We start from the raw sequence: 20,956 nt of genomic DNA on the forward strand, positions 1-20,956 counted from the left end.
GACATTTGACAATTGTTAATTATTCAAATGAAAAAAATACCTTCGTGATTTAACATATAACCAGGATAAACATGGATGAGTAAAACTTGTGATAGAAAGCACTTAACCTCAAAAAAAGAACAAACTTTCTATAGAGAAGTAGCCATGAAACTCCAATTTCAAATGCCTAGACCAAAGCATATCACAAACACAGGTTCTTTTAGAGTAAATCTCTTGGTGTAATATATAAGTTTAAGCACGATAACTTACATCACTGCACCAAAGCATTTCACTGTGAATAGCAGGCAAGGCCAACCAATAATACTCCAGCAACCCTGACCTTTCAGATCTAGCAAAGCACACGGAGAAGGAGAGCAAAGGGGGTTAAATTTAGAGAAGTTCGAGCCACTGACAGACTGTCCTGGTGTAATTCCCACTTCTACAGCCAAGTAGATTCCACGCACTGTGCTGCTCACCAAAGAGCAGAATCTGAGAGCAAGAGAGACCACAACACTGCTACAGATACAACAATATGTACTTAAAAAATAAAACAACAAGTCCTGATAGACAGTAATACCGCGGAACTCCAAAGCAGTTCGCTCCTTGGCAGAGGAAACTACTATTCACTCCTTCGGGCAGCTGTTTTGGGAAGGTTTTCCAGCTTCCTGCCAAGGCAGTGTGTATTTATTCCCCGAGTGTTGTGTTACCATAGCTCCCCTAATCCTTGCTTCAGCCAGGACCCCAAACACGTCTGAAAGCAGCAGGGCTGCAGAGCCAACCCCACCCAGCAACAGACCCCACACTAGAAACAACAGATCCCTCTTCAACAATGCCCGCAGGAATGTCACCAGACCGGTCCCTGAAGGGGCCTTTTCAAATGCTAATGAACTTCCTAGCAAAGCGACCTGTTTCCAGGTGACGGAGAATTCCAGCTCTAGAAATGCAAAGCCTGGAAGCTCTGCCCCACTGCGGTACCGTCCACAGCAGCTTGTCTGATCCCAGAGCTGCGTGCCTGGGGAAGTCATGGAGAAAGCCGAGGCAGGCATTTGATGGCACTGAAAGCGAGACTTTACTCCAAAAGGGAGAAAAGTCACTTCTGGTTAAAACAGGCAGAAAATGAAGAAATCGCTGACCCTGATGTACCTGCTAAAGGAAGGGAAAGGTTTCTGAGCCATGGGGGACAGTGGGAGAGCCCAGACCTGCCTCCCCTGGTGCCCTGATGCAGCCTGCACAAGGCATGAGTGCACACTGCTCCATGCACCTGCACAAAACAGCCCCTGCCATTTTCTTCTCATCCTTTAGCTTCCTGAAAACACTCACAAATCTCAAACAAGACACCTCTGACCCCTGGACTGCTAGGAGATGATGATTCTATTACTAATATTGTTCAGGTGGGTAAGTCACGTAGGGCTGGCTCAAATATTTCGCCTCAACTGCTAAACAGAGATTAAATTACCAGACACCTTGTGTGGCCATAAAGAAGGAAAGGAAACAGTCCATGGCTAATGAAATTGTCCTACACTACTATAAACCTTTCAGTTCATAGTCTTTACTTGATGCAGTGCATATCAACAGTCCTCTTCTAGAGCTGAGATGATACATGTTCATCCTGATGCTTAAAAATCAAGATAGCACTAATCCCAACAGATTCTCTTTGTGTACAGAAGTAAAAAAAAGCAGAAATCTCTTAATGCCGTCCTGAGGTTTTAATAATTTTTATTGCCTGTATTTACATCCCAGCCCTCCATGCTGTTATTTTGAATTTGAAAAAAATCCAACCCCTACTTTTATTTTTTCTTCTTGACTCACTAAGATTCAGACAGTTCAGTGGAAAAGCTTGTCAGTGCTCTAGCAGAGACATAAATATATTGAATGGAATAGGTCAGTAAGTGATAGATTGTTCTTCCTACATTTAAGGGTTTTTTGTGTTTTTTTTTTCCTTTTGGAAGATCACAGACACAAAGAAGACATTGTGCAAACTTGTTTACGTGTGTGTGCACCCACAGAGTTTTGCAGAGTGTACTGTGTGTTGTCTAGAATTTGTGGTTTGGCTTTCAATTTAATGTTTTTAGATGAAATGAAAGATTTTATTTTTTGTGCCTTTGCAAGTTTTAGTAGCTGTTGGTTTTCTACATTTTTGTTTTTCTGCTGGAAGAAGAGATGGGAAATGAGGATAACAAGCCCAGAATATCAACCTTCGTGAAGCTGGCATGTGAGTTGTATTAAAGCACCAAAACTGAGGAACACTGAAGCCATTTCTAAAAGGCAATACTGAGGAAAAGTTCCTTGTTCTGTTACAGCTGCAGATGAATCTGTGAAGGCAACGAATGACTCAGTGACAATGTAAGTGAGGCACTGATAAAAGTTAGTGCATTTGCAATAGCAGTGTGAATGCTTAAGCACTTTTTCCAAGAAAAGCATGCTGGATTTGCAGTAGATTCTTACCATGCTGAAATGCTGCTGAGCTCACTGGGCTTCAGAAAGAGAATATACACAGGCTGATTTTGTCAGTATAAAGTCATAGAATGAGAGAGAAAAAACTAAAAATCCACTTAGGTGAAATAACAAGAAAGTAAGGTGTGCTGACAGTACCTGTATGGGTCCGAATGTGCTTCTGCAGGTCTCCAGAAGTCTTGAAGGATTTGGTGCAGTTCTCTTCTGTGCACCGATAAGGCTTCTCACCAGTGTGTGTTCGCACGTGGCTTTTTAACCCATAGCCTGGGGATCAGAAAAGATGTAATCACAGCACAAGCACTGTATCAGGATGCTCATAAACCATCACCAGCAAAAGCTGTACTTGCCATTCCAGTCAGGAATGTTGATGAGTAAAATTTACTCTTTCACTCTTCACAAGCTCTTCATTCTATCCTACAGAGCAGCACTACTCTGGATAACAGCTTTGAAATTCTTTGGTTCTTTATTTTTGAAGAAAAAAAAACATCTCCATAATCCTTGTCCTTCCCTTCAGAAGGATAAACTGCAATTATTAGAATGTGGACATATATTTATTCTGTAATTTGAGGAAGCCATATGCTGTGTGTTCCATCTAGTTTTATTAGTTTTTTCCTCTTCCCACTACTGTCATCAAAATGACATTTAATTATTTGCTCATAGGAAAAGCAATAACCACAAACCAAGTCAGCAGTAAAACCACATATACAGGTGCTAACCAAGAGCAGTCATAGACACTCATTCTCTTTAAGATTACTTTCAGGAACTCATCATGATCATCAAAAACTCTTCCAAGTCTGAAGTGAAGTTTGGATCAGGCCCTCTATAAATTATTTTGCAACGAGCATTTAAGCAAGATTTTCCTTTCAGTACTTCCCTGAAAAGATAATGACTAAAGAAGTCTGAAATGGCCATTTTAGAAAATGAACCTGAATTTCACTTGTACCTACAAGTGATGTATACATTTCTACAAAATAAAGCCTGTCAGAAAATGTCATCTGCTCTAATTTCAAAGGGTTCTCCCTAAAACAGCTGAAATTCCTGTTCTTGATGGTTTTAAAAGCATGAAGCATGTGAACCTAGATGAGCACCATTTAAGCCAAAGAGTACTCAGTACTCAAAGTGAACTTTGTCCAAAGCAAAGATTGTTGAACTACAATAGTACAATGGCTCTGATCAAAAATACAGTATTTATAAACAAACAGCTGTTTACAGCCATACATCAGTGTGGTGCAAAGGAAGAGACTATTTCATTACATAGTTCTGAAATCCTTTTACAAACACTATGCAATTAAACTTAGGTGCAGCCCTTTAAAAGTGTGGTTGTTTCCCTTTTGACTTTTTGCATCAGTATTTATTTTGCTTGTTTCTATTCGAAGCAATTGTAGCAAATGTATTAGATCAGATGAAGTTATTTCAAAAATACCTTACTTAAAAAAACAGCCTAATGTTTCTAAGCATGATACTGATTTACATTCCAAGTAAAAAAATAAAATTTGAAACAAATTTTGCTCTTCCACTTTCTTCCATGTTTTATTCCTTGTAATTGCACTTTGCACAATCAAATTCAATCCTAGGGAGAGCATAATTTATAAGCAGAGTAATCTGTACAAATGGAGAGTTCCCTTCATGACAGGTATCACTCTGATACAAATTAAATAAGGAGCACTTAAACCAGCATCTTCTATCAAAGTTAATTTCAAATTTAGACCAGAAGATCAGGAATCTGCCCTAGCCTACAGGTTCAGTTTTCTATTACCATCTCATTTAACTTTTGCTATTAGTTTAATGATAAGAAAGGCCTATTTTTTAACATTTAGTTTGACTGTAGATGACAGGTGAAGAGTGAAGGAAGTTTTGGGTGCTTCACCTCCTTCCCCCTTCAGTAAGAGTTAAATCCTTTGTCCTTTCTATTGCTACACTAGCTAAAAAGACTGCTTTTTTTTTCCAGTTGTCCCAACCAACATAGCACTTAAAAAAGGAAATATTAAAAACTCATTTTATTCACAGACAAACACTAACAAGCAGGAGGAGCTGAAGATTACCTGTTGCAAAGGCTTTGCCACATCCAGGATGTTCACACTGGTATGGTCTGTCTCCTGTGTGAGACCTTTCATGCACCTGTTGACATCCAATACACTGACTTAATGAAATGTTGTATCTGGTTACTTCAGCACAGAAACAGTTCATTCTCAAAGCCAACATATCTTATTTATCTTATTAAGATTCACATTGAAGTGTCTGTTTATATCAACGATGAAAAAATAATGAAACATGGTAACAATGTTTTTCCCTAAAACTAAAGATGTCTCTTTCCAAGGTCTAACCTGCTCCTGCCAGTCAGTTAGGTACAAAGCACTTCTGTAAATACATGCAGAGTTGCCATCATGCATTACATTAAAGACAGGAGGTAAATATGCCTCAGAGCCCACTCTCTGATTTTTGATTCCACTGAATGCTTCCAATGATGCTCTTAAATTGCATGAAACCTCTACAGAAAGGACTTCATTTTAGCAAGTGACTCATAAAGCCAAGCACTCACTGACTCCTGGAGTCAGAGACAAAGCAGCACTGTGAGGAGTTAACCTCATCAGCAAGGGATTGTGCCAGCCTCAGCTGGAATGTCAGCAGCCCTACACCATTTACCATTTCAGTAATTCCTTTACCTAACTTAAAAAAAGGAAGAGAATTAAGAAGTTGCCACCTGTGAAGAAAAGATGCTCCAGCTTTTCACTTTGAGTATTAGTTTTCAAGAGTCTCGCTTTGTACTATGATGGTGAAATATTTCAAGAACTGGAATTTTTGCATGATCATGCATAAATGTAAAGTTGATAAAGCAATTGCTGAATTCCAGAATTTCTGTGACACTGCTGGTGGAAACAACCTCAACCTGCTGGCAATATAGCAACTGAACACAATCCCAGAACACTAAGTAAACTCAGCTGAGCACCACCAATTAATATTAAATCAATCCAATAAAGATTTGAAAAAACAGCCCCATTGCAATTGTCTCTCTCTCAATTTCTATTACTTTTAACCACATAATCTTTCCAAAAAATCATATCTACAAAGTAGCAATGCATATTTTACATCCTATCACCTTAAGATGGTGAGCTGTCGTGTAGAGTTTTCCACAGCCATCATAATCACAGCGAAAAGCTTTCTCTCCCGTCTGTTGAGATTTTGCAGTCACTCTTGTTCCGTGTCCTTGCAAGACAATCTTAAGTGAAAGAGGAAAAAAAAATTTGAAACCCCAACCACATACTAAGAAAAACAACAACCAAAATGGATCAGAGAAGTTACACACTTCATTTTATTATCAAGCCAGACCTGATTCTGACAGGTTTCTTTTGTTTCTCTTTGGTTTGCTATGCCATGTATTTCTGAGTTCTCAATAAATAAACTAAAAAGAAATAAGTGAAAATCATGATGGAAACTGTAAAACATATTTACTTGTATCTAGTAAATTTAAAAGCTTGCATTAATTAGTCAAATAACAAAGACAAATAATTTAAAATATAAGCACAGTGGTAAAATGAGCAAATTAATAGACAGACAAGTCTTAGATTATATCTGAGGTGCTAGATCTACTCCTAAATGAAATTAGTTCTAAATCAGACCACCTTAAAATATAAATTCATGGAAAGGCCAAACAATAACTACATGTCCTTAGAATGAGCACTTCTTGAAAATGAAAGAAAGCATTTTGTACTTGGTCTGCCATGCATGTATTTTGATCAAGCTAATTGAAGAGCATTGTGAGCTAGGTTCTAATCTCCCTTCTGGCATGACAACATGAAAATAAACAGCACAGCTTCAGGAGTGCTGCAAGTGAGAGTGAAATCCCTTGTACAGCGCCTTCATACATGCAAGAAACACTCATACAGACGGAACACAGAGGCAGAAGCCCAAATCAGCACTTTAATACAACTCTGTGCATAGCAATCAAGACTATTTTATATGGTCTGTCCTTTTAAATCACCTCCTTTTTGTTACAGATCCAATTCTATCCCCAGCTGTCAAAAGAACATTTCACACGATGGATGAGGAGACAATATTCTCAGCATAAAATATTGCCAGCTGCAGCAGGTTGCTCACCGCCACATCCAAATAGCTTCTGAATATCTCCAAGGATGGAGACTCCTGAAGTCTGCTCCCAATGTTCACATTCCCAACTAATTCTTGGATACTGAGGCTCTGCAAAGTGTCTCTGCCAGCTGCTCAGTAATCTGCTCTAGGATTGCCTGTTGCCATCCCTGAACTCCAGAATGCTCCTCATGTGCCCTGTTGTGATGCCCTTCTGGCAGATACTGAGGATGTTAAAATTCCTCATGAGGACGCAGGTCTGTGAGCACGAGGCTTGTTCCACTTGTCTGAAGAAGGCTTTTTCTCCTTCCTGATCATAACCTTGTGGCACAGTCACAGCCTCAGCACCCACACTGATCTGAGCAATCTCCCATCCCAAAGCCCTGTGCAGTCCTGCTGCTCCCCCAGGAAGGGCAGCTCCTGCTGCTCTCCTTCCCCACCTGGCCCTTTTGAAGAGCTTGGATCCACCACCAGAGACTTCAGTCACCTGAGCCCACCACCGCTCCCCCACAGCAGGGAGACTGCAGCCCTGCTACAGTACACAGACCTTTATTTCCTCTTTCAGAGAAATCACAAACTTGACTGCTAACACCTTTCCTACATATTCTTCAGAGAGGATGGCATGACCCATTACCTTCAGACTGTTTGTAAGACTGAAGGAGCAAAGTTCAATACAAAATTTTAATTAGCTGAAATGTTCAACTCCATCACTTTAGAAAATCTTCTCTGGAACCACAGAGAAAAAAAACAGCCTCCTGGATCAAGAAACCCATTACTGAAACTACTGTTTAATCCATGACAGCATGAATCACAGAAATCAAATACATTAAGGATCATGAAGAATACACTTGGTTGAGCACCTGCACTGAAACACTATTTTTTTTTCTATCAGTAAACCTACTATTAAAATATGTATAAACTCGCTAAGTTCTGCCATAAAGCTCAAGTATGCCAAAGTTTAAAAGAAAATGAAAACAATTTTGTAATATGCTGATATATGCAAAGAAATAACCAGCCATAACCTTTCCAATATTAAGATGGATATAAAAACTGGGGAGGAAGCACCTTTCTAATAATGTGGAACTTACTGAGAGGAACTGTGTATTTCAAATACTTTTAAATAGAATGAATAAATAAATAGAATTAACCCCCCCCCTATTTTTAAGAGATCACAAATGCATTCTGAGCTCAGAGAGGTAACACAGGAGAAAAACAAAGATATCAGATTTTTCTATTGCACACATAAAAGCAGAATCATACAACCAAAGTGTATATTATGAACAGATGGGTATGGCAAGTTTGAAAGGAAATAGTGAGATATCCATTTGGGCACACAGAGTCTTTTGTTTTCCCACGTAGAAATTACAAAGAGGTTTTATGCTTTTTTTTCTTTGCTGAATCACCTAACTAACCACAGGCAAGTCTGAGTGACTGCTTAGTAGTGTGGCATCTGTTCTGTTCCCTATGGACTTAAGAAGTTTATAAATATACAACTATTTAATTCTACAACTAAATATGAGACTATTTTATATATTAATATATATGAAAACAAAATGAGTTACAAGTAGGTATCTACTAAATCAATATATAAGAATTATTTATATTTTCATACACAACTGATAGCTTTGGGCCCCTTCAACTGAAGGCCACCTTATAAGGGTCAGAATTTTAGACTAAGCCTCATTACCTTTTTTGCAATATCAGATCTTGTTTTGTTTGGAACATAAGATGCCATAAGATTGGCACATTTCCATATTGCACATATGTTGCCATATATGTACAAGATAAAACCATGTCCACATTCAGTTTGCTTTGTGGCTGAGGCCAAAATCAGTATTTAGGTGGATATTGATTACAGGTAATTTTACTTAATAGGCTCTTACTTCAGGTAAAACCAACAAAGGTTTTATCTTACTCTTCCTTGAATTTTGCCTTTCATTGGAGTTGTAGCCCCATTCCAACCTACAAGCCTGCAAACCCTCTGAATTTCTTAATTTCATTTTCTGGAACATGGTCCAATACAGTAAATAATGCAAATATTAGTTATTCTCTCCTTCCACAGTTATGCCACAAAGGCAAAATTGAAGTGTCTGCAGCTTTAAATATTGTGAGATCTAATTTGTAAAAGATTAAAAATAGAAAATTTGATCTAACTGTAAGAGGTAAGCCTATAATTATTCCTTTCACAGATAATGTATTTTGATCTTGGAAGAAGATATTTTTTCTCCTTGTCTACTTCATTATTTCTTAAATTAAGCAAAAAGGAGAAAAGGTTTGCCCAGAGAAGCCCCATTCTCAATAAAAAGACGTTTCCATTTTTGATGTGAACATGTGAGGATATAGAGGTTTTAATATTATTTTAGTTGTATATTTGAAGCCCAAAATACATTTTTCTTTGCCTTTTCCTTTAATAAAATACATTATAATGCCAAATACCATTCTCCTTACATAATTTTATTGATCTCAGGGAAAAAAACTTGAGACTTAGTAACTTGCACCTGTATTTTCTATTACCCTTTGAACATTTACATAAATCTTTTCACATTTAAAGGTTTTTACATTTATATGTACTAACAATATGGATCCAGAATAAGAAATTGAAGTATTTTTCTATTCTTTAAGCATTCTCTAGGAGCAACACCCCTAACTACTGATTCCTTATAACCTGCTGGAAAGGTCAGGGACCCTAACAAGGCAAGTGGAATCCAAATAAGTCATTAAAGAGAGAACAGTTCCAGACCTATGCCTGGAATGGTCTCTCCTAGAAGAAATTTTTTAACGGAGACAGTATTTTTTGCTTTAAATACTACCAAAAGTCAGCTCCTTCTCTGGAAAACAACTTCTGAAATACTTAGACTCTTACTGATGAAATACTCAAGTCAGCTTGAAAAATCTTAGAAAGCCAATACAATTTTAAATTATCTTTTAACAGGAAACCCCCCAAGAAAACAGTAAGTATTAGAGGATCTTTTAAAACTCTTGTGACAGGATCTTGTACAGAGTGAGGTAGTATAGTCTGTATAGTTTGAAATCTACAGCTTCTGAAGGGTAGAAGCAAACCCTAGTTTATGGCTACAGGACTCCCTAGCATGCACCTTGCTGGGCAGAAAAGACAAATGAAAGAAATATCTTTAATTATTTTGTATTAAGCACATACCTGCATTTTTTTATCTTGTTCATTTTCACCTATAATTCCTGTGCTACTAACACTGTCATTTCCATCAATAGACACCTGAAAAACAAAGTTGAAATGGGAAAAACATTTACAGGTTACTTTTATTTAAATGAAAAACAGAGGGTTACAGACAGTTCCTGGGGGGTTTATTATTTCACAGCTCTCTAGCTCCCTCTTGGAACATAGTTATTCCCAAAGTACATGAGCTTGCACAAAAATCACCACTTGCAGCACCTGCATTATACAACAGGCCAAGTGAGCATAGCAAAGTTGTTTTATAACAGGCTAGGAAAGACTGCAAGAACTAAGGATGTTAAATTAATAGACTGACAACAGTATTACAATAAATCAGTAAAATTAACAATACTGAGTTCTGACAAAAAAAAACAAACCCAAACATTTACTTCTTTTATAATAAAGATATCTCTCACTCTTTATTAAGCAGAATGTACTTGTTTCAAACAGCACAACTGCATTTTTAATCAAAACACCAAAGACAATGTATTACATCTCAATTTGAACTAGTCAAATTACAACTAAGCAAGGACCTGGGTATTGCTACATAGGTTTGTTTTTGAAGACAGTCTCCAGGAGGAGAAAGGTATTGCTGTTTCCAAGGAGCAAAAAATATTTGAAAGACTGTTAGTTGTTAATGTGAAATTTTTATTTAAATACAAATATAATTACCCAGTTTAAATAAAACACCCCACACTCACTCACATGCAGCAACTCAAAGAACAGGATGTTACTCGTCACTAAATAAAAAATTAAAGTATACTTTGCATAGTTTCTTATTCCTTAATGGTCTCTGTATTAAGCACAGGCATTCACAATACTGTCTGCCTCCATCATATTCAAGACTGAGACTGATGCACCTAAGCCTAATCTAGGTGATTTTACTCTTCTCTAAAACAGCTTGGCAGGAACCCTCCCTCCCCATGGCTGCTCCTGCCCTTTCACCCTGAGAACATTGGTGGCTGTGTGAAGTATCTTGCCCAACGCACGAGCCCCCAGGAGTTTGCTTGGGGACTGACATGAACTCATCCCACAAGAAGTTTTCACACTGTCTCTCTAAATTAGACAATTATGAGCAATACACTTTTGGGAACATTGAACTAAAACAATAATGAGGGAAGTGCCCAAGCAGAGGCAAATTTACATTACAAAAAGATTGAAAAGAGTGTCAGAAAGCAGGTAATTTTGGGGTGTTTTTTTTTCAGAGAGAAACAATAGCTATTTTGGGACCTTCTCCTTCAGAATTTTTAAAGGGGGGAGAACCTGCACAGAGAGGAGACTTGAATTACTTCATCCTGAACTTCCTGTTGTTGGCAGAGAAAAGAACTGCTGACATGAAATTAGAACTTGATCAGCTATTGGAAACAAATGATCCAAGCAGAATGTGTGTGCATGTGTTGAGGCATGCACAAATCCCAGTTACTGTACTTTGCCAGCAGCTGTGATGGCACAGGAAAGCAGCTTATGGAAGGAAAGCATGCACTGTAACCTCTTCACAATTCCATCACCTATTCTGACTTTACTGAGAGCAATGACCTTTTTTCCTCAGTTGCTTTGGGAGGATGCTGGCATTGACTAAGCCCTAAATTAGAGGGCTCTAGTTAAGTCTGCATGTGCTTTGCATGTTGTGGAAAATGGTTCTGTGCCTGAAGAAGTGAGGAACAATAAAAACGTACATGTTCCACCACTTCCAGTGAGCTTCTGGGTAGTCTGCTTGGATCTCTTTGTATATTCAACATTGATTTTGGGCACTCCACTGATCTTTCTGTTTCTGCCTGTTGCTTAGGACAGGGAAAGGAAGAACCACCACTCTCCAAATCCACCTTTTTTCTTTTCTTTGCCCTTTAAGTTTAGAAAAGAAAGTCTTAAAAGAGCCAAACAAAAAAAGACAGCCAACTTTAAACTTCTCTTTTTCAGTATTGTAAGGATTCTGGAAGGATTCCATCGCAGATCTTTAAGCTTGTCCTAAAATACTCTCTTTTATGTTAAAGAAAGATTTAGTCTGCCTTCAAATAAAAACACAAGAACACCTACACTGAGTCAAACTAAAGGCCATACTACTGCACCATTTCATTTCCAACAGCAGCCACTAAACAAACAGGCCAAGCACGTAGTGATGCATTCCCCATAATATTCTGCAAACCTCCAAGCAATTTGTGGTTTATGAACTTCCTGAATCAGAAGTCACGTGTTTCTACCTAATAGCCATGGACACATTTTTCTTCTATGAATTTATCTAATTACTCCTTGAATCCAAAGACATATTAAATGTCCACAATATCCTACAAGCAGTGCTTAACTTCAAGCTGTTTGGAAAAGCATCATCACTCTTCTTGAACCCATCCCATATGTGTTTCACCTGATGTTCCCCAGTTCTGAAACTGGTGCAGCCAATGACAAGCCACTATTCTTCTTTGGGCTACTTAACATTTTATAAAATCCTATCATATACTTACCACATGTATTTACTTTCTTCCTATACCTTTTTCAAAGTAACACCAGCTATGAAAAGCCTACTTTGCCTTACTATGAAGTGTACATGGACATGGAGAAAAATCACAAAACCACATTTCTTGTTTAAAGAAAGATGCAAGTTTCAGAGCATTGAGCTAATATTTGGTTTTGTACATAAACCAGATGTAGTGCTTGGAAACTCACTTCTACTGACTGTCCCCTAAAGGTTCCAGCAGTACCACTCAGAATTAGGTTCTGAGATGAAAGCTCTAAAAGAAAACCATTTTTTCCTGAACTAAAGCACAAGTGCACTACAAAAAACAAACTCACATTACAGAGTTAAAAAATCCATGTTGAGTTAAATAGGAAGAAAATGCAAATTTATTTGCATTTCTTCTGCTTCTTCTTCACCTTCTCAAAACAGATGCCTATCAGAAATTATGACTAACAAAACTGCTGGTTAAGAAAGGCAAAGTTGTGATTGATTTAATCTAAATTAGATAGTACCTGTGGAATGTGTAAAAGCTTGTGATTACAGCTCAACCAACACTGAATTACCTTTTAGTTCATGAAATGTTAAGCACAGCATCACTACACAATTTGACTGCCTGCCTTAGGATCTCTCAATTCTAACAGACAGAAGCATAATGAGAAGAATAGAGAATAAGCTATTTAATTATCCTAACTGGCCTCTCAAGTTTTGACAACTCTTGGTGACATTAAGAGGGCAGACTTTAAAATATATTCTGCTCTTTTTCCACAGCAATACAAGCACTGATGACAATTATCTAGCAACTGTTACGCTGCTTAACTACAGTCATGGGAGTTGCATCACCCATACTTACATCATGCTTTACAGAAGTCCAGTAAAGTGAACAACATGAATTTTGTGCATCCTACTGCATTTTTACTATTGAAAATATGGATCAAAGAAGTTTTTTTCTGAACTCAGTTGCTGTCTTAATTGTCTTTTCTACATTTTATGCCATGTGTTGCTCTTGCTCAGTACACCAGGCTACACTCTTCTCATTCAGGAAAAAAAATTAATCCAGCAATAGTGCCTGAACAGGAGTAATTTAACTGTGTTACTCTTTCCAAACAGTGTCCTTTCAAGAGACTCCTTTGCAATGCTGCAGTATAGACAAGATTATCATTTGGCTGTTAAAATGGCCTTCTAAATCTGACTCCAGTTCAGTGTTTTCTCCTTTTTATGCAACACTACACACCAGATCTGCTCATGACAGTGAAGCATTGTCATGACAATTTGGTGTTCTCTCATCTAGGAGTCTGAGACTCTCTCCATTACAATTTCATTTCTTAACTGACAATTGGCTTGTGCTGCCAGATATATTGTGCTGCACATTAGGACATGATGGACAGAGAAAATGCCTTGCAGAGTACCTTGGCTGCATACTGCTCCAAAGCACTGATGGTGTCTGGGTCGATGGCAGCATCTCCTGTGTGCAGTCCTGCCACTGTGCCATCAGCCTGGATGGCTAAAATGGTGTCTGACTGTGGCATCTGCACTGTGTGGTGGATGTAGGCAGTGGTTCCATCCTCCAGCTGCACAGCTTGCAGTGCACTCTGGTCATAACTGTCTGAGGAAGGATATTGCAAAAGGTTAGGATTCTGAAAGGAGCAGCAAGGTGTTACATGAACAACTACTGCTCTCCAGGAAGTGTCTCCTGAAGTCGTGCACACATATGAAATACAAGAGAAATATAAACACTTCAAATAATACTATGAATGACACAAGAATTTGTTTTCAAGAAAACACTTCACATAGTTTAATTTTTATAACTACAAAACTACCAAAAAATTTACATTGATCTAGCTTTATTTACAATGGAAATCAGGAACACAAATATGCTTTCTATTTCAAATCCCCTTATAATAAAATGAAAATAATATAAGAGATCTACTGATATCATTACTTCAGATTTTAGAATTCATAGATCTCACATTTTAAGAAGAAACACAAAACATAAAACTACTTTTAACAAAAAAAATTCTCTATCGCATTCTTTCCTCTTACTATTGTTGATTGTAAAATATAATTGTCACACGGGTTTAAACAGACTTAAAATATGTATTTGATCGCTTTTTCTAGAGAAGTGATACTATTTTCAAGATTAGTGTAATCATCTCCTGCAGAAACGTAAGTTATCATCTGGAATAACTGGATTTGTATTCTTGACTGTCAGCTGCCACATTTTCTGCCCTACAACCTAAAGGTACATACTCACTTTCATGTGATCCTGGGCTAAATAAACAGTGAAATACACTGGGTTTGATTACATTTATAACTGTTACATGAAGCCCAAGTAAAGAATTGAAGCAGTTGCATTTCAACAATTTTCAGATGTCAAAGTTAAAGCAACAAGTAATTCACACTGGAAATCCCATTAAGATGAGTATTTTTAGAGAGTATCCTATTTTATACTGCTGAAGTTCTGCTGAACACTGATGTAATAAATCCCACTTGACAAAACAGTTACCTTTTGAGGTGTGATGAATAAATGCCGTAGTTCCATCTTCCAGCTGAACTGCTTGTCCATCTTCTAGACGCAGGCTCTCCCCTGCTCAGAAGGAAGAATTACAGCACTTCAGCAAGAGTTGAAAGAATCCATTAGGTGGAAAGATCAAACACTAAATACCTGGGATTACAAAATACCCAAGATCTCTTTATGACTATTTCCACTAAAATAAGAAATCAAGCTATTATCATGACTGTTAACTATTTAATATCAATATTTATCAGTAATACATCATTTTATAACATATTTATTGTATTATTGCACTCACTGCTTTTAGGCATAGGTACATGTTGAACATAAGCAGCAGAACCATCTTCTAATTGAATCACTTGGCCATCCATTAATTTACCATCTGAAATACACAGAATATTTTTAAGAATTCTAATTGTAACACATCACAGTTTTAATACACAGTTGATACTTTCTAGATTAACATATAAATAAAATATCAACAAGAAATAATGTTTGGTAAATAGAAAGCACAGCGTGACTGTAAAGACCCTTTAAAATTCTGGGATTAAAAATCCAGAAAAGGTCTGCTGTCCTATCTGTTAGGCAGAATGTTGATATCTGGGTTTGAACCATAAAGATCTCTTCACTTTTGTTTGACTCGCGTTCTGAATTTCATTTTTGCACCTTATTAGTAGCAAAACAAAAACATTTTTTTTACGGTACTAGTATAATTTCCCACTGGAATTGGAACTTCAGAAACATCGTGCAGATTTTGCCTGACTTTACAAAGTAAAGAGAGGGTTAGAAAAGGGAATACCACTTTAGTAGCCACCAGTTTGCAGTCCTTTGCCTACCTTTAGAATTGTGCTGTATGTAAGCAGTGGAGCCATCAGCCAGGGTAACTGCTTGCAAACTTACACCTTCCATGTTTTCCAAGTTGTCACCATCTGGCAGGGAAAAAAGTTCACCTTCACTATAAGGAACTCTAGAAATCTCAGCTTAAAGACTTCCCTAAATTATTACATCTCCTCAAAGCATATTGGTTTGAAAAATAAGACGAGCAAGTAGCTCTTACTTGCTTTCTGGTTTCTGAGCCTGGGAGGCATACCAGGGTCATATATTCAAGATTTTGCTCTGGAAACATGACAGCTAAATGTTATTTTCCTTAACTAAAAAAATGTCACAGAATAAATAACTACAAAGCTGAGATCTTAGGAGAACTATGATTTAAATCATCAGAACCAATAGTGGAAATAATGACACACATACTTGTATTGATAATTATGTTTTGTACAACACTACTCGTCATTAATACACACAAAACTATTTAGATTAAAAATGCAGATTTAGGAGAGAGTTTGTAATCATCAGGAAACACCAAGTTTAAGCCAATTTCAAGCCACTAATCTATTTTAAAACTCAAGTTGCTTAACACATACTTAGATATCAACAGAATTTACAAAATATAAAACAGTAAGACTATAGAGAGAATAAAGTCAGATTTTATATTTCATATATTTTTGGCACATTTACACTTCTATTATCTTAATTAAAAGATAATTTTCATCCAGAATTAAAACAGTGACTTTAATTAAGCTCAGTTAACTGTTTTCTGCTGGACTTGTAACTCAGAATACGTGACATGAATTTTGGTGTTTTATCTGGGTTTCAAAGAGAAAAGACATAATAATGTAGATGTATTTCAACCTGAGGGTTCACCTTGCACAGCTACAGCTTCTGTTAGACACAGAGTCACGTGCTGAGCCTCCATTCCTCCTCCAGAGAATTCCGTCATTCCCTGAGAGTCTCGATTTATCTGAGCTAATAACATTGTCTACCTAGAAGGAAAGTATTCAAAAAAAACAGAAAATTGAAATACAGAACCAGAACTACGTAATTCCAGTTTAATGTGATTTTTACACTGATTATTATATTATTATATGTTAAAAAAGCATATATATTTGCTTATATATGTATAAAACATGCAGATGTTTTATGCTGTTTTGCATAAAATAGATGCAAACATTTATTAATTTATCTGGAAAATACTTTGAAGGAATAAAAGTTATCTGAAATAGGTATTACTACCTCAGTTAACTTAGATGTTAAGCACTTCAGGTAGCAGTTACTAATAGGAAGTACTAATAGTTATATTTATTAAGATACATTTAATTAATAAAATTAAATTATAAATATTAATATAAATCACATTTAAATTTCAGTTAAATATAAATGATTTAACCAATGTACAAAGAATAATGGTGGTAATGACAGTACAGGTAATGATACCTATTTGCCCCCAGAATTGAAATAAAGCTGACAATTCACCCATGACAACAGCAGAGCTTTATCTGTATAAATCAAAGATCTCTCCAGTGCCAGTAAGAGGTTTAAAAACAATGATACATTGCAAAAGTCTAACTGAACAATTCAACTATTTCCCTAGATTTTTCAGAAGGGTTTCTGTTCAAACAAAAAGCCAACCAAACAAAACAATCTGTCCTTTAAAATAATGAAGTATCCCATGATAAAATTTTAGACAAAAGGACAGTGACCAGAGAGTGACTGCTGTATATCACAGAACCAGATAGAGCCATCCCTTTGCACACTCACATTTTTACCCAGGCATGTTTTAATATGGGAGATCACATCACAGCTTTTAATCTTAGTGTGGTTCTATGACCTGCTGGCTTTTAATTCAAGGCTGAGAAAAATAATCTAGGCAGTTTACTTTATTTATGATCAACTCTATAAATACATTTAACTATTTTTACCTCTACAGTCCAGAAATCCACTCTTGAATAAGCAATTCATCAGCAGTGTCAAAGACCACTGAGAAAACTGTACTGCTTTCAAAACTAAGGAATAAGGAGTAAAAAATTAGACCATGTAGGTACTCCAGTGTGCCTACAGTATTTAAAAAGGTTGCCACACTAATTTAGTACCCAAGCAGTATTTTCCACATACATCTAAGTGTATATGGTGATCCAGACTTTTTCCTAGAGCTGCAGGCAAAGTTTCTTATTTCCAGTTAATGGAACAGATACAGCTTAAAAGGAAGTGGAAAGCAAGGGTATCTTTGGGAAAGTTTTAAGCTTCCCGCTTTTTTCATATGCTACATTGAAAACCATACAAAAACCCCAAAATATTACTAATCATCTGTGCATAATTCTGTATGAAATATGCCTTCCAACAAAAATGTCCTCATAATTTCTCTCTGGAACATTAAGGAAATTAAAATACTGGCTTACAATAAGGAATTTGGACCTTGAACAACTGGCATCAAAAAGATACATTTAAGACAGAAACCAAAATGTAATTCAAAATGGGTGTGAGGGGATATTTTCAAGATCCAAGAGAAGACGGGTAATTCTTCCCAACATCCTTTTCAGGAAAAGAAGCTTTCACAGAAAATGAAGCCTCTAAAAGAGATGTAACACACAAGAAAAGGAGAAGCCATCCAGACTAAACTGCATTTATATAGATGTCTCTGAAGAAAAATAAATAGCGAAGTTTGTTTGTATACTATAATCTAAGAGACAAGGAATTGTATGAGGATATAGGAGATCATGAGTTCAACACCTCTTCCTCTGCCATGTCCATAACTGTGAGTTTGGAAAAGTAACTTCTTTTCCTACTACTCATTTTTCATCCCCCATCTCAAAATAGGCAGAAAACTTTTACTTAAAAAGCAGTTGGCTCACAAACCAAAAATCAGTTGTAATGTAGCTACAGAGTCAGACAAAGCAAGCACGGAAGCAAAGCAGCCCAGCATGCATGTACTGTGCAGCAAATAAGATCAGAAAACCGCAGCAGTTAAAAAAACCAACCCGCCCCCCTCCAAAAAAAACCAACAAAAAGACCAACCCCAAAAAAAAACCAAAAGCAAACAAACAAAAAAACACCAAAACAAAATGAAACAAAAAAACACCCCAAACCCCAAAGAAACTAGTAGCAAAAGGAGTTTTATCCAGCCCAGTTTTCAAGGGCTGCTCTTCTGGAGGTACTGCCATCTTATAGCAAGTTAAATTAATAAATTCTGGTATTATGTGCTAGTGGTACCCAGAGGCTGGCTGTCCTCTGACTGACAGAGCTCTGTATTGTCAGCATTTTCCATGCCCTCAGTTTTCAGGACACCTCTTGGAAGCAGGCTGCAAAACAGCTACACCGTTTCACACAGCAGAGAAAAATGGCTTCACAACCACAGGTGTCCACTTGAACTAGAGACTGAAACAATTCCAGCAGACTGCATCTCAAAGGCCTTTCAGCTCGTGTCTACTTGACAAGTATTCCCCCTTTTAGACTATCTTCTAAGATGCCCAACAACTTTAGTATTATCTGCCTTCCTCCAGAACTTGCGGCTCTTCTCTCACCTTTGAGTGGCAGTGAGGGAGCTGATCCATGCAGACAGCTGCAGAGTTCAGAGTCTGAGCAGAACTAATTGCTCAAGGGGTGAGTAGCTACTTTGGAAGGAAAAGAAAGCTAATGCCAGATAAATTCAAGGGCTGCAGGAGCAACAGTATTTAAATTGTTTCACAATGTTTGTTACTGTAGCAGGGCTATCAACCCTCACACACTGAAGACGGAATGAAGGGAACTACTGCACACAAAACACCTACAACTTTCTGTTCCAGAGGATCTGGACAATCATACAATCTCACACAAGAACTCAGCAGCAATGCAGTCTATTTCTCCCAATTCTAGCTCCTTGCAATGGTCACTTCCAACATAACCTTTTCTCAATCTTCTATCCTTCCACTAAGTTCCTTATCCCCAGCTCCATCCCTCCTCCTTGAAGCACCAATTTTCTTCTTCAATCCTATCACAACACCAAATTTCCAGGATCTACCTCTTCCCAGATACAATCCCATCCTTCTTGTAAGAATAATGTAAAATACTTCCATGCCCACACCAACTCCTTCTGCAACTAGTCCCCAGGTCTTCTCTTGCTGCTGGCCTTTTCTATGACCCCCTCACACCACTGTCTATCCCCTTCCTGAACAGTTCACGTTCAGACCCACCTTGGAACTACATCCCCGACAAGAGGCTGGAGCACTGGAGTCCTCCCATACACCAGCCCCCAGCTTACACTCCTCTGCAGGGACACAGCAGCTTTGCTCTGTCACTCTGCTGTGCAGGGAAGAGAACCCTCAGCCAAAAGTGGATGTGCTGCTCCCTTCCAGACCCTCCTCTTTCTCCCCAGTGGAGAACACTGACTAGCCAGACAGAGCTGGAAAGATGTAGCAAAGATGTAGAATTGGTCTGTGTTGCAGAGAAAAGGGTCAGTCTATCAGAAATAATGATGCTACAGCATAAGAGCAGTCAAATACAGGAATAAATTGCCAAGACAGGGTATGGACCCTCCATCCTTGTAGAGGTTCAAAGCAACTTGACACAGCCCTGGACAACCTGGGAAAATGAGACTTGCCTTGCTCAAGCCTGAACCAGATAACTTCTGAAAGTCCTTCCAACTTCACCTGCTCTCTGATAATCATTTCAATAATGTATACATTCACAGCAGCATCACCTTACTGTTTGTGTATCATCTACCCTTCTAACATTTTTTAATTTGCTTTGCTTTTTCAAAACCAGCTTTCATCAAACTCAAATCTCTTCCTCGCCTCCACTTCAGTCACTCTCTTCTGTTTTCTCCTCAGCTTCCACCAGATTTGTCTCCATCATTTTTTCAGTATGAATCTCACCAGCTTCTTTCCCTAATCCACATCATTGCTTTTACTCCTCTGCATTTGCAAAATAAGGTTTTTTTCTTTAAATCTCCTGTCTGCCAGGAGTTCTGTCAGTAAAAACCTAGGAGAGAAGATTTCCTTTACCCACTTCAAATATTGCAGCTCATTAGTTAAAAGCAGCTGAAAGTATCCATTTTTAGGAAAAGCCAGGAACCCTGGGGTGGGGCCTAAATAGCAGCTGGGCAAGATTGACACGTGGATTCTGCTTCATCTCAAGAGCTGTCTTACAGAAAAGACAGCTACAGGCTCAGTCACGAAGTACTCACTGAAGTGAAAACTCGAGACTTGACTTTGTGAACTCTTGCAAATCCTCACAGATCATACGCAAGTTGCAACTGTCAATTTTGAAAGGCACATCAATGACGATATTTGGGCAGACTTTCACAAGGACAGTAACGTATCCTGCATTCCTGAAATGATTAGTCACCAAAACATGTCTATGGTATCCATGCAGAGAAAAATCTCACCATTCTTTTAGATGGTTAAAACACTTCTCACAAAAAATCAGCCTGATGCAAAAAAATTTTGACAGAAAATCTCTGGGCTGAAAAGAATGTCTG

General features: G+C 37.7%; 1 protein-coding gene across 6 annotated transcripts in view; it reads right to left on the reverse strand.

Moving 5' to 3' along the window:
- ZNF143 (zinc finger protein 143) overlaps nt 1-20,956 on the reverse strand; it is a 38,350-nt gene that overhangs the window by 9,618 nt on the left and 7,776 nt on the right. For 2 of the 6 annotated variants that reach the window (XM_014257895.2, XM_014257896.2), the window contains exons 2-11: nt 17,424-17,507; nt 16,357-16,487; nt 15,504-15,596; nt 14,966-15,049; nt 14,659-14,739; nt 13,562-13,758; nt 9,674-9,748; nt 5,531-5,650; nt 4,476-4,551; nt 2,572-2,697 (exon numbers count right to left, since the gene is read on the reverse strand). In XM_014257895.2, coding sequence (XP_014113370.1) covers nt 2,572-2,697; nt 4,476-4,551; nt 5,531-5,650; nt 9,674-9,748; nt 13,562-13,758; nt 14,659-14,739; nt 14,966-15,049; nt 15,504-15,596; nt 16,357-16,480 — 976 coding nt within the window. In that variant the 5' untranslated portion in view covers nt 16,481-16,487; nt 17,424-17,507. The remainder of the gene's footprint in view (nt 1-2,571; nt 2,698-4,475; nt 4,552-5,530; nt 5,651-9,673; nt 9,749-13,561; nt 13,759-14,658; nt 14,740-14,965; nt 15,050-15,503; nt 15,597-16,356; nt 16,488-17,423; nt 17,508-20,956) is intronic. The other 4 variants (XM_014257894.2, XM_088057272.1, XM_088057273.1 and 1 more) reach the window with 3 other exon arrangements.

The sequence above is a fragment of the Pseudopodoces humilis genome, chromosome 7 (assembly GCF_049639895.1).
Source record: "Pseudopodoces humilis isolate 2021_Gansu_Grassland_sample_001 chromosome 7, ASM4963989v1, whole genome shotgun sequence".
Lineage (NCBI taxonomy): Eukaryota > Metazoa > Chordata > Aves > Passeriformes > Paridae > Pseudopodoces > Pseudopodoces humilis.